Source organism: Myotis davidii, unplaced genomic scaffold (genome assembly GCF_000327345.1).
Source record: "Myotis davidii unplaced genomic scaffold, ASM32734v1 scaffold481, whole genome shotgun sequence".
Lineage (NCBI taxonomy): Eukaryota > Metazoa > Chordata > Mammalia > Chiroptera > Vespertilionidae > Myotis > Myotis davidii.
The window spans coordinates 438873-453946 of record NW_006291201.1 but is presented as its reverse complement, the minus strand read 5'-3'; the positions used below and the strand labels follow the sequence as shown (position 1 = coordinate 453946).

At 39.1% G+C, this 15074-nt stretch overlaps 1 protein-coding gene across 1 annotated transcript; it reads right to left on the bottom strand.

The window, feature by feature from the left end:
- Positions 1 to 11865: 11865 nt before the first annotated feature.
- On the bottom strand, positions 11866 to 14484 carry NAP1L2 (nucleosome assembly protein 1-like 2). The gene has a single exon (XM_006764337.2). It carries the CDS (start codon positions 14008 to 14010, stop codon positions 12625 to 12627), a length of 1386 nt encoding a protein of 461 aa, XP_006764400.1. The 5' UTR covers positions 14011 to 14484; the 3' UTR covers positions 11866 to 12624.
- Positions 14485 to 15074: the final 590 nt, after the last annotated feature.

The following is a 15074-nucleotide window of genomic DNA, read 5'->3' as shown; positions in this document are numbered from 1 at the left end:
TCACCTTTTTCACCCATCCACCCAAACACCCTCCCATCTGGCAACCATCAAAATATTCTCTGTATCTACGAATCTGTTTCTGCTCTGCCTGTTCATTTATTTTGTTTTTAGGTTCAATTTTGATAGATGTATATTTGCTGCTGTTTTACTGTTCATATATGTTATCTTTTTATTCTTCTTGTTAAAGAAGATCCTTTAACAGTTTATGTAATACTGGTTTTGGGGTGATGAACTCCTTTGTCTGGGAAGCTCTTTATCCAGCTTTCAATTCTAAATTATAACTTTGCTGGATAATCTTGGCTGTGGGTCCTTGTTTTTCGTCACTTTGAGTATTTCTTACCATTCCCTCTGACCTGCAAAGTTTTTGCTGAGAAATCAGCTGGCAGTCTAATGAGAGCTCCCTTGTAGGTAACTCACGGCTTTTCTCTTGCTGCTTTTAAGATTATCTTTTTATCTTTAAACTTTTGCATTTTAATTATGATGTATCTTGGTGTAGGCCTCTTTGGGTTCATCTTGTTTGGGATTCTGCACTTTCTGGACTTCTCTGTCTATTTCCTAGATCACGTTAGGAATGTTTACTAGCATTATTTTTTCAAATAGGTTATCAATTCCTTGCTCTGTCTCTTTTCCTTCTAGTATGACCATGATGTGAATGTTGGCCTGTTTGAAGTTATTCCAGGGGCTCCTTACACGGTCCTCATGTTTTAAAATTCTTTTTTTCTTTTTGCTATTCTCATTGGGTGTTTTATTGCTTCCTTATATTTTAAATACTGATTTGATTTTCAGGTTCATCTACTCTATTGTTGCTTTCCTATAAATTATTCTTTATTTCAGTTCATGCATCTTTCATTTCTGACTGGTCCTTTTTATGCTATTGAGGTTCTTACTAAGTTCATCTACTCTTCACCTAATTTCAGAGCATCTTTATAACCAATGTTTATTTGTTTTTTGTTTTGTTTTAATCCTCACCCAAGGATGTTTTTCCCATTGACTTTTTAGAGAGAGTGGAAGGGACAGGGAGAGACAGAGAGAAGCATTTATGTGAGAGAGACACATCGATTGGTTGCCTCCTGCATGCCCCTGATCAGGGCCGGGAGCCTGCAACCAAGGTCCATGCCCTTGACCAGAATAAAATCCGGGACCCTTCAGTCTGCAGGTAAATGCTCTATCCATTGAGCCAAACTGGCTAGGGCTATAACCAGTGTTTTTGAACTCTGCATCTAGTAGGTTGTTTGTCTCCATTTTATTTATTTCTTTTTCTGGAGTTTAGTTCTATTCTTTTATTTGGGACATGGTTCTTTATGTCCTTATTTTGGCAGCCTCCCTATGTTTATTTCTGTGTATTAGGTAAAGCTACAATGTTGCCCGGGCTTGGTAATATGGAGTAAGGTAGTGGATGTCCTGTAGGGTCCAGTGGCACAGCCTCCCTGTTCATTTGAGATGTACACACAAGATGTGCCCCCTCTTTGTGGGCTATCTATACCCTCCAGTTGTAGTTGAGCCTTGATTGCTGTTGGTACATCAAAGACAGGGATTTATTCCCAGGTTTATAGGCTGCAAGGACTTTCTGTGACCACCATGGAGAATCAGTTGTGCAGGGGCCCACCCCATAGAGCAGGACTTATTTCAGCAGGTCTCTAGTGCCTAATGAGTCCACACCTTAAGTGTGTCACTTATGGTGGTGGTTGGGTGATGCGTTGATATGGTATGAAGTTGTCCACCAGGTGTGCTGGTTCTGGAGCCTCTTGGAAGGTACAGGGCAAGATAAGCCACCACTCGTGTTCTCCTTAGGTAGCTCTGGCATGAGCTGCAGATGGCTGCTACTTGTGCTGGACTTGGAGATGCCCAGGAGACACCAAGCTTTGAACCAAGGTCGACGGCCTAGGGCAATGGTCGGCAAACTCATTAGTCAACAGAACCAAATATCAACAGTACAATGATTGAAATTTCTTTTGAGAGCCAAATTTTTTAAACTTAAACTATATAGGTAGGTACATTGTTGTAACTTAATTAGGGTACTCCTCAGGCTTAGGAAGAGCCACACTCAAGGGGCCAAAGAGCCGCATGTGGCTCGGGAGCCGCAGTTTGCCAACCACTGGCCTAGGGCCACTTAGCCAGAGATGTGGGACTTGCAAAGGCCCGTTGCTGTTTGGTTGAGAGATTTTAGGAAAGTCCACAGCATGAGCCAAAACAGGCCATTGCTATGGTAAAGCTCCTGAAAACATCTTGGGTGAGTTTGCAAGTTGGGTGGGGAGAGGTTGCAGGGAATCACTAGAGTGGGATGAACAGTGATAGACTGATGGAGACTCAGCTATGTCATCATCTGCTGGCTCTGTAAGGGAAGGGCTCAGAAAGGGAACAATAGCCTCTGTCAGCACTTCTGTCTGGATGAAAGCTGCCCCTCCAGTTCTCTCCCTGATGCTAGACAATCCAGTTTCTCTCTGTATGTTCCTGTTGCCTTTTGAGCTGCTATCCCAGCACTGGAACTCAGAGAGACTAAGTCCAAGTAAGTCCATGTATGAGCCCTTTAAGAGAACTCCAGCAGCCCTCTGTCTCACTCAACCACAATCCCCACCGGTTTTCCCAGCCAGAAGTTATGGGAACTTCTCTTTCTGGCAACAGAACCCTGGGATGGGAAGCCTAGTGTGGAGCTGTGACTCCTCGCTCCTAAGAGGGGACCTCCACAACTGAGTATGCCTCCTGATTTTTATCTGACACACATGGGTGTGGGACAAAACCTTTCAAAATTTCTACTCGTCCTACCAGTCTCTATGTGGCTTCCTTTTTTGTTTCCTTAGTTATAGGACTTCTTTTCAGCCAGATTTAAGGTGGTTCTGAATGATGGTTGTTCTGTAGTTCAGTTGTAATTTTAATGTGGTTGTGGGAAGATACAAGGACCACATTTACCAGAAGTCTCTTAATCAACATATTTTTTAAGTTTTGTGAAATTTAAATGGCTTGCACATTTTTCTTTTGCTTCACTTTACAAGTACATTTATTTTCTTAATAATGAGATAAAACACATTAAGATATAGATAAAAACCACTTCAGACATAACATTTTCTATACTTTTACAAGCTTTCACTATTCATCAATAAGCATTTAAGACAATAATAGAATCATACTAAATATATTTTATCCCATAATTTGCTTTTCAGCATATGTTAAACATACCTAAAACATCTATGTCTATCATTTTTCTTCTACAACTCACCATCATTGCATAGAATGAGAATCTTCTTATAGAGTGTCCTCATTTTAGATATTAAAGTAGTTCCTATGTTTTTCCCCCATTAAACTGAACTCTATGGTAAATAATTTTACATTTGAACTGTTTTTCCCCCAGGGAAAAGCATTTAATATTTCTTATTCTAGCACAGGCTGTGAATTAAAACTTACATATTAAGATAGGGGTCAGAAATTATGATTTTAAAAGAAGAAGAAAGACCATCTTTAAGGAACCACTTAGAATGAAGACATTTTTACAAACTCTGCAAAGTAAAGTAAACAATCTCTGCATTGGTAGAAGAAACAAGTTCATGTATGCTATCTAAGACTATTATACAGATCTTACTTTTAGGTCAAGGTAGAAATGTTATCCCTGTAATTAAGGACAGAGGGTATAAATAGAATATTACATTATCCTCTAATTAAGCTCTGCTCCCAGCCTCAATCACTCCTAATATTCCTTCTACATTACAGCTATAAAAAGCATCTAAAACATTATAAGTTTTCATGAAATTTGTCAGTGGTATTATTTTACCTTCAATATCAAGTAGACAATCTATGGCTTGAAATTCAGGGCCTTTTATTATTGAGAACTTGATGACCTTTCCAGCCTTATTTCTAACCCCCTAGTCCCGTGGTCGGCAAACTGCGGCTCGTGAGCCACATGCGGCTCTTTGGTCCCTTGAGTGTGGCTCTTCCACAAAATACCACGTGCGGGCGCGCACGTACAGTGAGATTGAAACTTCGTGGCCCATGCGCAGAAGCCAGTATTTTGTGGAAGAGCCACATTCAAAGGGCCAAAGAGCCACATGTGGCTCGTGAGCCACAGTTTGCCGACCACTGCTCTAGAAAAAAATACAGAGGGTGATGCTCTTTAAATATCTAGGAATGGTAATTAAAAATCAATGTATTAGGCCTTAAAACGTAGAAATATAAAAAGACTGCCTTAAAACCTTAAATGACTTTTAAAAATTATTAGAGGACATTAATGAGTTAAGACCTTATCTAAAAATCTCTACAGGAGAAATGACAAATTTATTCAATATACTTAGGGATCCTACGAAAGCTTTTATTAAGTACTAGAGGCCCAGAGCATGAAATTTGTCACTGGAGGGGGGGTCCCTCAGCCTGGCCTGCACCCTGTCGCAGTCCGGGAGCCCTTGGGGGATGTCTGACTGATGGCTTAGGCCCCCTCTGCTCTAAGCCATAAGTCAGACATCCTTAGCACTGCCACGGAGGCATGAGAGGCTCCCACCACCGCCACTGTGCTCACCAGCCATGAGCCTGGTTTCTAGCTAAACAGCGCTCCCCTTGTGGGAGCACACTGACCAACAGGGGGCAGCTCCTGCATTGAGAGTTTGCCCCCTGGTAGTCAGTGTGTGTCACAGCAACCAGTCATTCTGCCATTCAGTCAATTTGCATATTAGCCTTTTATTATATAGGATATGTAAAGACCTACAGAATCATTTTCTAATTTTATGACTCGCATGTAACAGCAGTTTGCAACCATCTAAAAAATACATATATGAATGCCAAGCAGTTTGGGGCCATCTGGTAAATCCTATCTTCCCTAAACCAAGGACACTTAAAAGTAAATAATTTGCATTTTGCCTCCGTAAACAAAGCTTATGTCAATGTACTCAAAAAGACTGATAGCAGAAATCTAATTAGTGTCATTTACTGTCCACACCCAAAGACAAATGAAGTTAGAAAATAAACCTTATTTCAGACTAATTTAAATTGGCAAATTATCTTATTTCAAGTGAATATTCAGGGGAACTTAGTTGTCACCTACCAAAAAACAAATTACTACAATTTTTATATTACACCCCTATTATTATAATACCAAAAAATACTAGGCAGGAACCTATTCTTAGAGCATTAACTGTTTTTACTGATGGTTCATCTAATGGTAAAGCTGCTTATCATGCAATTAATTCAGACTGAGTCATCCAGACCAGTCATACTTCTGTGCAAAGAATTGAATTAGAAGCCATCAAGGCTGCATTGCAGGATTTTCAAGAGTCTCTTAATATTATTTCTAATTCTGCCTATGCTGCTGGCCTGGTAAATAGAATTAAGACTACTCAATTAAAATGGCTCAATGACCAAAGTCTATTTATGCTATTTAAGCAGATGTCATTTCCAGCAATTTTGTAAAAATGGAAAATTCAGCACATTACGGAAATACCATATAATTCCCAAGGAAAGGCAATTATAGAATGAAACATCAGTGACTAAAATGAAAAGTCTTAAAAGGACTCAAGCCCTGCAGGTGGCATACACCTTTCTAGGCTTATTAAAAAAAGGAAAAGGGTAAAATGCTGGAGGCAAAGACCAACAGTAGTTAGCATATTAATGCCAAAAGTCCCACTGGAAGGCCAATGGACTTTTACATTCAGCAGGGCTGATAATCAGCATAATATTGTCCTGCTGTTGACCAAACTGCTCAAGGCAATCCCCTAACCTGATAATCCTTTTACTGTTACCAAACTTTACCTTTGATATGCCTGTTTGCATTCCTAAAGGGAAAATGTGTATTCAAGTGAATAAAAAGCAGACTGGACCCAGTTTTCAGAGAGCTTCTCCACTAGAGGGAAGTTTTCTGCCTGGCCCCCCATGCCTTCTAAATTCATATTTCTTTTCTAGTGTTTTCATTTGTGTGTGGCTCCTTCTTCAGATCCTGAACCCTTGCTGCAAATGAATGCAGCAGAACCAGCTCTGGTTTCATTGATTTTTTTGTATTGTTTTTCTTTAGTCTCTATGTCATTTATTTCTTCTCTAATCTTTATTATTTCCTTCCTTTAATCTCTCCAAAAGATAGTATAATATTTCTACAGACTTTGATCATTTTCCTATCAGTAAAGCCTTCCTCTTCCAGAAAGTCTTCCTTCACTCTCTTTGGAAATTTTCTGTGGCACAGAAGGGTTCCCCAACTCCTACTCCCTGAGATTTCCTCCTCGCCTTGTCTATCTCTCTCTCTCCCTCTGCCTCTGCCCGGCGTTCATGGAACTCAATATTCTTGAATATGTATATATAGTAGGTCCTTGGGTTACATTGGAGATCCGTTCTTACAGTGTGACATAACGCAATTTTCGCCGTAAGTCGGAACCCACCTACATAAGCCCCTAAGTAGCTCACATGGAGCACATACACAGCAGTAATGAAGTGAAACAGTAAAAAAAAAATTTTTCAAAGAAAGATAAACAATTCCTGACCTTTACTTGTGGTAAATAAATAATAAAAAACATTAAGCACAAATGTACATATGTCAAAATGATGGAACTTTTTTTTTATAAATAAATGGGAGATGGTGATGTAACCATGAAACAACATACGTCGAGTCCGACATAACCCGAGGACTGCCTGTACCATATGATTTCACTTATATGTGGAATATGAAGCAAAACAAAAACAGACTTATTGAAACAGGAATTAAACTCATGGTTTCCAGAGTAGACAAGAGTTTGGAGGGTGGTGGAAAAAGGTGAAGGGGAATATGGCCAATAATATTGTGATCAGTTTTCCCAGTGATGGATGATTATTAGACTTAGTGTGGTGATCACATTTTAAGATTTATAAATGTCCAATCACTATATTCCATGCCTGAAACTAATTTGTATACCAATTATACTTAAATAAAACTAGCAATGAAAGGCTTAAAAAAACACACATCTCATTTAAAATAAACTAAGGCAGAAGGCTCAAATAATATACGAAGTGAGCTCACATGAGCACACACACACACAGGCCAAAGAAGAGGCTTATATTAGGGACCTCTGCTGATTAACCTCGCCTCCCTTTCATCCCACCCCCTACTTAGCACCTGCACAAGCCCCAGGAGAGAAGTTTTATAAGGGCTGGGGTCCTTTATGATGAGTGACACCCCCACCCCATGCACTCCCATCCCACTTCACCTCTTCCATCTAATGAGTGAGCACATGCAAACAGGCACACACACAGAGAGAACCAGTAGGAGTATGGAAGTGTGTGCACATGCAGAATGGGGGTTAGTGGAGTTTTTATGGTCTTTAATCATCTTGGGAATAGATCAACACATAGATCATTTATGTGGTTTTAAAAAGCAGGGGTCATCTAATGTTAGACATTCTTTTGTCTTTTACTTTTAAAAACTGTATTATTGAGCAAAGAATTCAGAGAAAATACATTTCTGAAATGTGTCCCATAGGAAATTATTCTTTATACATCTTTGCTTTCAATTAATTTTTAGAGAGAGAGAGGGAGGAAAAGAGAAACATCGATGTGAGATAGAAACATCAATCGGTTGCCTCCCATGTGAGCCTCAAACCTGCAACCTGGGTATGTACCCTGACTGGGAGTCAAACTGCCACCTTTTGATGTATGGGATGACACTCCAACCAGCTAAGCCACCCAGCTGGGACTCTATTTCTTTTATTTTTAAAAATATATTATTTTTATTGATTTCAGCAAGGAAGGGAGAGGGAGAGAGAGATAGAAACATCAATGATGAGAAAGAATAATTGATCAGCTGCCTCCCGCACGCCCCCTACTGGGGATCGAGCCACAATCCTGGCATGCACCCTGACCAGGAATTAAACTGTGACCTCCTGGTTCATAGGTTGATGCTCAACCACTTACCCACACCGGTCGGACTATATTTTAAAAGATTTTCTGCTTTAAAATAATCAGCTATATGTTGCATATATCTGTGTAGTAAAAAATCAAATCTGCTATGTACCTATGGATGATATATAATTTCATGTGATTTTAGTTTCTGGTTTGACAGCTCCCAGTTTCCAAATATTTCCTTTTTCAAATTTTATTTTTTATTACAAAGGGTATTACATATGTGTCCATTTTTTTCCCCGCCCTAGACAGTCCCCTAGCCTCCCCTATTCCCCAGTGTCTTATGTCCATTGGTTAGGCTTATATGCATGCATACAAGTCCTTTGGTTGATCTCTTACCCCTACCTCCCGCCCCCGAACCCTCCCCGGCCTTCCCGATGCAGTTTGACACTCTGTTTGAGGCAGCTCTGCCTCTGTATCTATTATTGTTCAAAAGTTTATAATGGTCTCAATTATCCAAATATTTTAATTTAATGATGCATTTATTGGCCAGTGATCAAATGGCCTATGATAAGTGTTGAGTTTGGTGTACACAGCTATAAGGCTACTGAATGTATTGGGAAGGTGAGGAAGTAACACTATAGTTAGTCACTATATTTTCCTCTTCATTAACCAGGCTTGTCAGTAAGTTAAGCACTGCACCTAAACTTGCCACTTAGCCTTCTAAATATTAGCAAAACTCTTGGGGAGTCTGTTATTAAAATAGAAAGTATAAGCTTTCAGCTTTTGTTATTAATAATTTAATAAGAACTTACTGTAGTCTTTTTTATACTTCACAGTTTTGAGTATTTTACAGATATAACTAAATAATAAAAATAATAAAGATAGATACACCTATCAGCATCTATGTGCTATGCGTATTTAAAAGCACTTTATATAAATCAATTTGCTGTTCAAAATAATCTATGATGTAGTTCACAATAATTACCCTATCTTTCAAGATATGAAAACTGAGACACATAAAGTGACTTGCACAAGGTCACCCAACTAATAAGTTACAGAATTGGAATTTGAATCCAAGCAGCCTGGCTTCAAAGACTGATCTCTATGCCATCTGATATATAATACTAAATACTGTAATTTGCACTATAAATTACGTGCCCCAAGACACCTCAAAACTCCTCCAGGACTGTTTGAATTATGTTTTTAAGAACAGTTGCAAAAAGAATTAGGGTAAAATTCTATTTTTAGTTATATTTGTGTCCTAAACCCTAGTACAGGCCTCTCTGGAATGTGGGCTAAAGCTAATGGCTACTCTCAAGGCCTAAAGGGCCTTTACACCAGTCTAAACCCAAATCAAATGTACTGTCATCACACCACAAGCTATCGGAAAATTGACAGTCTCAAATTACCTCTTTGAGAAGGGGTGAAAGAGAAAGAAATATAAAAAGCAGTCCCTGACATCAGGCCTGATATTCACAGCTAGGCTATGTTATTCTCTTATTGGACATAAACCATCTCACAGAACAGCCTCAGACCAGGTTACTCTAGGACTACAATTAAATGTGACAAAGCAAAGCCACTTAATTTTGCCTAAGCGTAGACAAAAACAAGGTCACTGTGCCAACCAAAAAATACCAAATCCTTGCCATTCTAGCTAAAATGAGTGGCTACAACCTTTTCACCAATTACAGACTTATTCTTGTTCTAGTCTTTCCTCCCTATAAAGATTTATTGAGCTGCTAATTCTAAATTTTTTCCTACAATGTAAACCTCCACTGTTAGACCCTCCATGAAATCACACAACCAAAGCCCAAATCCTGCAATGTGATTTTTAACACCCACTTACTGATAACATACAATAGCTCCCCATGATGTGTGTTCTGCCTCACAGCAGTAATGAATGCATCCAACTTTTTCAACTATGGGTATGTCCCTCATGGTCTTTGGCCAGAGGCCATTGACATGAGAGATATAGCAAAGGGGATGGCTGCCCTTATAGAAAGCCCAGAAGCAGTTTTACTGCTCTACCTCATGAAGGCAAGAGAAAGGGACAGGAGGGACTTCAAGGTGCCTGGTTCTCCTCTGTGAAACAGCAGAAAAGATACACCCATGTTCCTGACTTTTTAATGCACAATAAAAGTAAACACAATTAAAGAGGCTTAATCTTTCTGTGTGTGAAGGGTTTGGGGGAAGTGAGGAATTTAATAGAGGTTGAGGTTAACATTGATGAAAACTGTGAAAAGGTCTATATTTGTCAAGTAAATATGGGAAGTATTTCCATATTTAGGTTCCCCTATAATAGTAACTTGTCTCTATTTCCCTATACACTGTCAACTATTGCAACCCCAGGGAAAAGCAAGTGAGCATCTACTATTGTACCTGGGAGAAAGATATGATATTATGTCCAGACAAGAAGAGGAAAATTCCCATGCCTTCCTGCTCAGTTGACTATAGAGAGATGAGACAGAGTGAGAAATACAAGCAGTGTTATAAAACTTACCTTTTTGAGCCAAAATCTGAAGGAATGAGTATGTTCAATAGTGGAAAAATAACTCACAAGCAGAAGAGCTTTTGTTCTACTTAAATTTTATAATTCTGTGGGATCACATTACAACCACCTGGGATGTAGAGTGGATAGGCAGCCATAACAAGACAGAGTTATCACTTCCTACTCACTCTCAGCATTCACAAGGTATGGAAGAGATTAAGAAGTTCCCTGTTGGATTAAGAAGTACAGATTGGTAGTTACAAAATAGTAACTGGGATGTAAAGTACAGCATAGGGAATATAGTCAATAATATTGTAATAACTATGTATGGTGCCACATGGATACTGAAAATCGGGGGTGGGGGGGAAGAAGTGTTGTAAAGTATGATTATCTAACCACTATACTTTACATCAGAAGCTAAGAACTAATATAATATTGAATGTCAACTGTAATTGAAAAAGTAAAAGAGAAAAATAAACTTATTAATAATCTCTCTCTCTGTCTCTCTCTGTCTCTGTCTCTCTCTCTCTCTCTCTCTCTCTTTTGTCCCAGTGGGATAGATGTGACTTTCATAGAGTCTGCCAAAGGGGAAAGCCAAATCTCTGGGTTTCCATACCTGAAGAAGGCAAAGTAGGCTCTGAGATGAAGTCAGCTCTCTGACCAACCACATCTCACTGTCCCCAGTCAGTGTATGCTCCCCACCCAAGACATAAAGCAATATAAGCCCTTACATATCCAGATAACATTGTAGGTAAATCTGAAATATTGACTAAAACACAGAACCTTGTTGTTTTATACAGAATATTTAAACTACTAAATAGCAATGAGTTTACTGAATTGGTTAAATTTGCAATTTTTGTTTCCCTGCAACCCTGGGCAGTATAGGTGGTCTCAGGATTAAGACTATATCAGTTATGATCTGGCTGGTGTGCTCAGTGGTTAGAGTGTCAACCAGCTCACCCAAGGGTCAAGGGCAGGTCTCTGGGTTGTAGATTCAATCCCTGACCTTTGTTGAGGCAACCAATCCTAATCGATGTCTCTCTCATGTCTCTCTCCTTCCCTCCCCCATCCCTTCCACTCTCTGAAAATCAATGGGAAAACATCCTCTGGTAAGGATTAACAATGAAAAAAAGTTTAAGAAAGACTAGATCAGTTATAAACAATAAAAAGTTACACTGTCTTTGCATATCTAAGTATCGTGTTAGTAAATTTGCATGCATATGTACACATAGAAAAATAATAGTAAAAAATAAATCAAAACATTAACAGTGCCTATCTTTAAGGAATGGGAATATGCATTTTAGTTTTTTTTTTGTTTTGGGGGTTTGGTTTTTTTATTGTTGAAAGTATTACATATGTCCCTCTTTTTTCCCCATTGACCCCTTCTAGCCTCCCCCTGCTCCCTCCCACCCCAGGCCTTGACCACCCTATTGTCTGTGTCCATACATTATGCATATATGCATACAAGTTCTTTGGTTGATCTCTTCCCACCCACCCAGTATTTTAGTTTTAATTAAATATTTGTTGTATTTTCCAAATGTTCACCAATGAACATATTACTTTCATAACCAGAAAAAAAGATCAGTTTTAAAACATGATACACTGAAATTTTTATTCATTTTATTTTGCAGTGAAAGAACATGAAGTCTTTTCAAAATGGTAAAGTGATCACTTTCAATGAATGATTAAATGTTGTATAAGAAAAAATTACACACTGTAATTACAGCTTACACAATTACACAGTACAATGTGTCAATCTTTTAAAAATACTGTGATTAACATTTCACTGATAAACAATAACCTCAGTATTACTAAGTTTCATTTTTTGTTATGATTACATAATATAAGAGCCTATGAACAAGCTGTTATTAACAATAAATTTGATTTTGCCTGAAATTCTTAACCATATGCAGGCTTCTTCTTAAGCATTCAAGTTTTAAATTCTACTGCATTTTTATTGCAAAATGAAGCAGGCATGACAAAATTAAACTCACTAGCTAAAGTACTAAGAAAATAAAATTACCCAAACAACAACAGCAAAAAAATTTGGTTCTCATTTAGCAGCCTGGATAATATTCACATCAACAAATTGATAGCTACATGACAAAAGGACTTCAGAAGGATTAAAATACATTACACTATTTTAATGTCTTAAATCATTTACCACAGTATACATTACTTGAAAGCAGTCTACTACTAAAATGCAATGTCAAATGAATTAGTATTTGAACTTCTTTTGTATTTCTAATATATGCTTTAACACTCTAAGAAAAATTCAGAATGCAAGACTAATTAATGGTTTTTATTTTGAGTATCTAGATCTAAGGCTGTTAATTTCAAGGCCATGTAGATCAGCCTTAGCGGTCAATGTCTTCTACCATTGCCTCAAGATTTTTGCAACAGGCTTTAACCTCCTCAATTGCAGCCATCCAACTATCATAAATAATTTTGTCATAAATTGCATCATTAACTTCCCTAATTACCCCCTCCTGCTGAGATTCAAGTACATCACCTGAGAAAAATAAAACTGATCTTGGGATTATGTAAGTACGTAAATTGTGACCAAGTAAAAAATCATCATTTCCATCCTTTCCATTTGAGCTGATTCCATAAGGAGTAAAGAAATTGAAGAATGAATCATTGGGAAAATCTTCTGTCACAGTTCGGATTGTTCCCCAGATCCGATGTTTCTGCTTCTTCTTGATGGTTTTCAAAGTGACATTCTTTCCTTCATTCCAATCAATCTCACAGCCTGTGCAATATTCAATCGCAGTTCCCCTATAGGGATGGGGATCATAATATGCTAGTCTTGACTTCAGCACATAGGTCTTTGTCAACAGCTCGTTTTTGAAATATTCATTGGGTTTGAAGTGAAATTCCAGTGTGAAACTGAGAGGCTCACCAGGATCTGAAAGCTTCACTTTAATATCTGTCAGGAGTTTCAGAATAGGCTCATCATATTTCTTAATCAAAGGAGTGAGTGTATCAACATTTTTTAAGACAGTCAGCCAAAAATCAGGAATTCCTTGAGCATCTTCTTTATTATTCTCCCCAGTAGCCTCAATGTCATCAGCAGCAGCAGCAGCAGCAGCATTGTTGTCATCCTCCTCCTCCACAATAGCATAATCATAATAATCTTCCTCATAACCCTCATCCATATACTCATGTACCAGACCATCTTCATTACCATACATCTCTTCCTCATCATACATCTCCTCATCATCATAGTCCTCATAGTCTGATTTATATTCACATTCCTCTTTTGTAGGCTCATAGATTGCATTGATGATCTGACGTCTTTTTTCCAACAAGGGTTGATACATTTCAGCGAACTTTCTCTCAATTTCATGAAATTCCCTCAAGAATTTGGATTCTAGATTCGCCACTCTAGTTTGAAGCTTTTTGAGGGCTAATACACGGTACTTAACTTTCATAGGCAGGCTTTCAACAAAGTCTGTATCTAAAAGATAACCTATAAGTCCTTTTGGTCGGTCTGGGTCTGAGTCCTCAGTAACTTCACCTTTTTCCCCGCCTTCCCCGGACCCGGCAGCATCTTCACATTTTCCCCCTTCTTCCCCAGGGCAAGGGGCGGCTTCTTCACCGCGCTCTCCATCATTTCCAGGCTCTGCTGCGGCATTTTCCCCCTGCTCCGGCTGTTTCCCAGGCCCCTCCACCATCACCTTATTACCAGCCTCTTCTTGACTGGATACTAACAATTCCTTGCTGTCGGCTGACTCGGCCATTTTTCAAAGGACCGTACACGTCTAATGTGGCTACTTCCAAGATCAGGAGATCTGACCTCCGCAGGGAAAGACTCACCGAATATCAGAAGCAGCGATGCCTGTTGCAGAGGTGGAACCAGCGGTAGCGGCCGGACTGTGAAAGCGATGGTCGGTACTGCAGCCGGGATGAAGGCGGTGCTGATCTGTAAGAACTGAACCGCGGCGGTGGCCTGGGCTTGGGTGCAGAGGATGGCGAGATGGGCGATGTGAACCGTCCTGCAGGACCCGGCCAGAGATGCAGAGTGTCGCAGTGGGTAGACCTCCGCAAACAGCAGCTAGTTAAAAAACCAAACCCAAACAAACAAAAAACAACAACAACAACAACAATGGTGCCGCAATATGGTAACGCAGCTGTCTCTTGGCTAGATTTTCTTGGTGCCAGTAGCTTGCTGCGTCACACCCTCCCTCCCCCACAACTCTGCTCTAATCTCATTTGCTGGGCTGTCGTAATTGACAAGCCCTGAGCCAATAAATTATTAGATCTATCAAGTTTCCAACTCCACTCACCTTCCGAGAATATGGCTGATTGATTTACCTCCTCCTCCTCCTCCAACAGCCCCTCTCCCAGAGTTTTCTGGAAACCCATATTGTATTGGTTTAGCTTTACCCTTTCAATTTTCAACTGTATTATACTTTTATAATTTCAAAAGATTGAAGAGAAAATTGTAACTAAAAGAAGGTGAAGGAATTAAGCAAAAAAAAAAAGACAAAAAAATAAAATAAAAAGGCACGTACAACAGTGTGATGATACCCAGAGGGAAAAGGGGTGAGGTTATGTGGATGTGGGCAAAGGTGGGGGAAATGGGGACAGAAAAGAGATTTTGCTTGAGGCGATGGGGACAGATGCAGTGTGAGGAAGATGTTTTGTTGAGTTGTACACTTGAAACCTGTATGGTTTTGTGAACCAATGTCACCCCAATGAATTCAATTAAAAAAATAGAAAAATAAAATAAAATGTTGGACCAGGGGAGACATCCATCCATCCTAACTCTATTTCTTTGATTTTTAGCCCTGGGCTCTGGAAA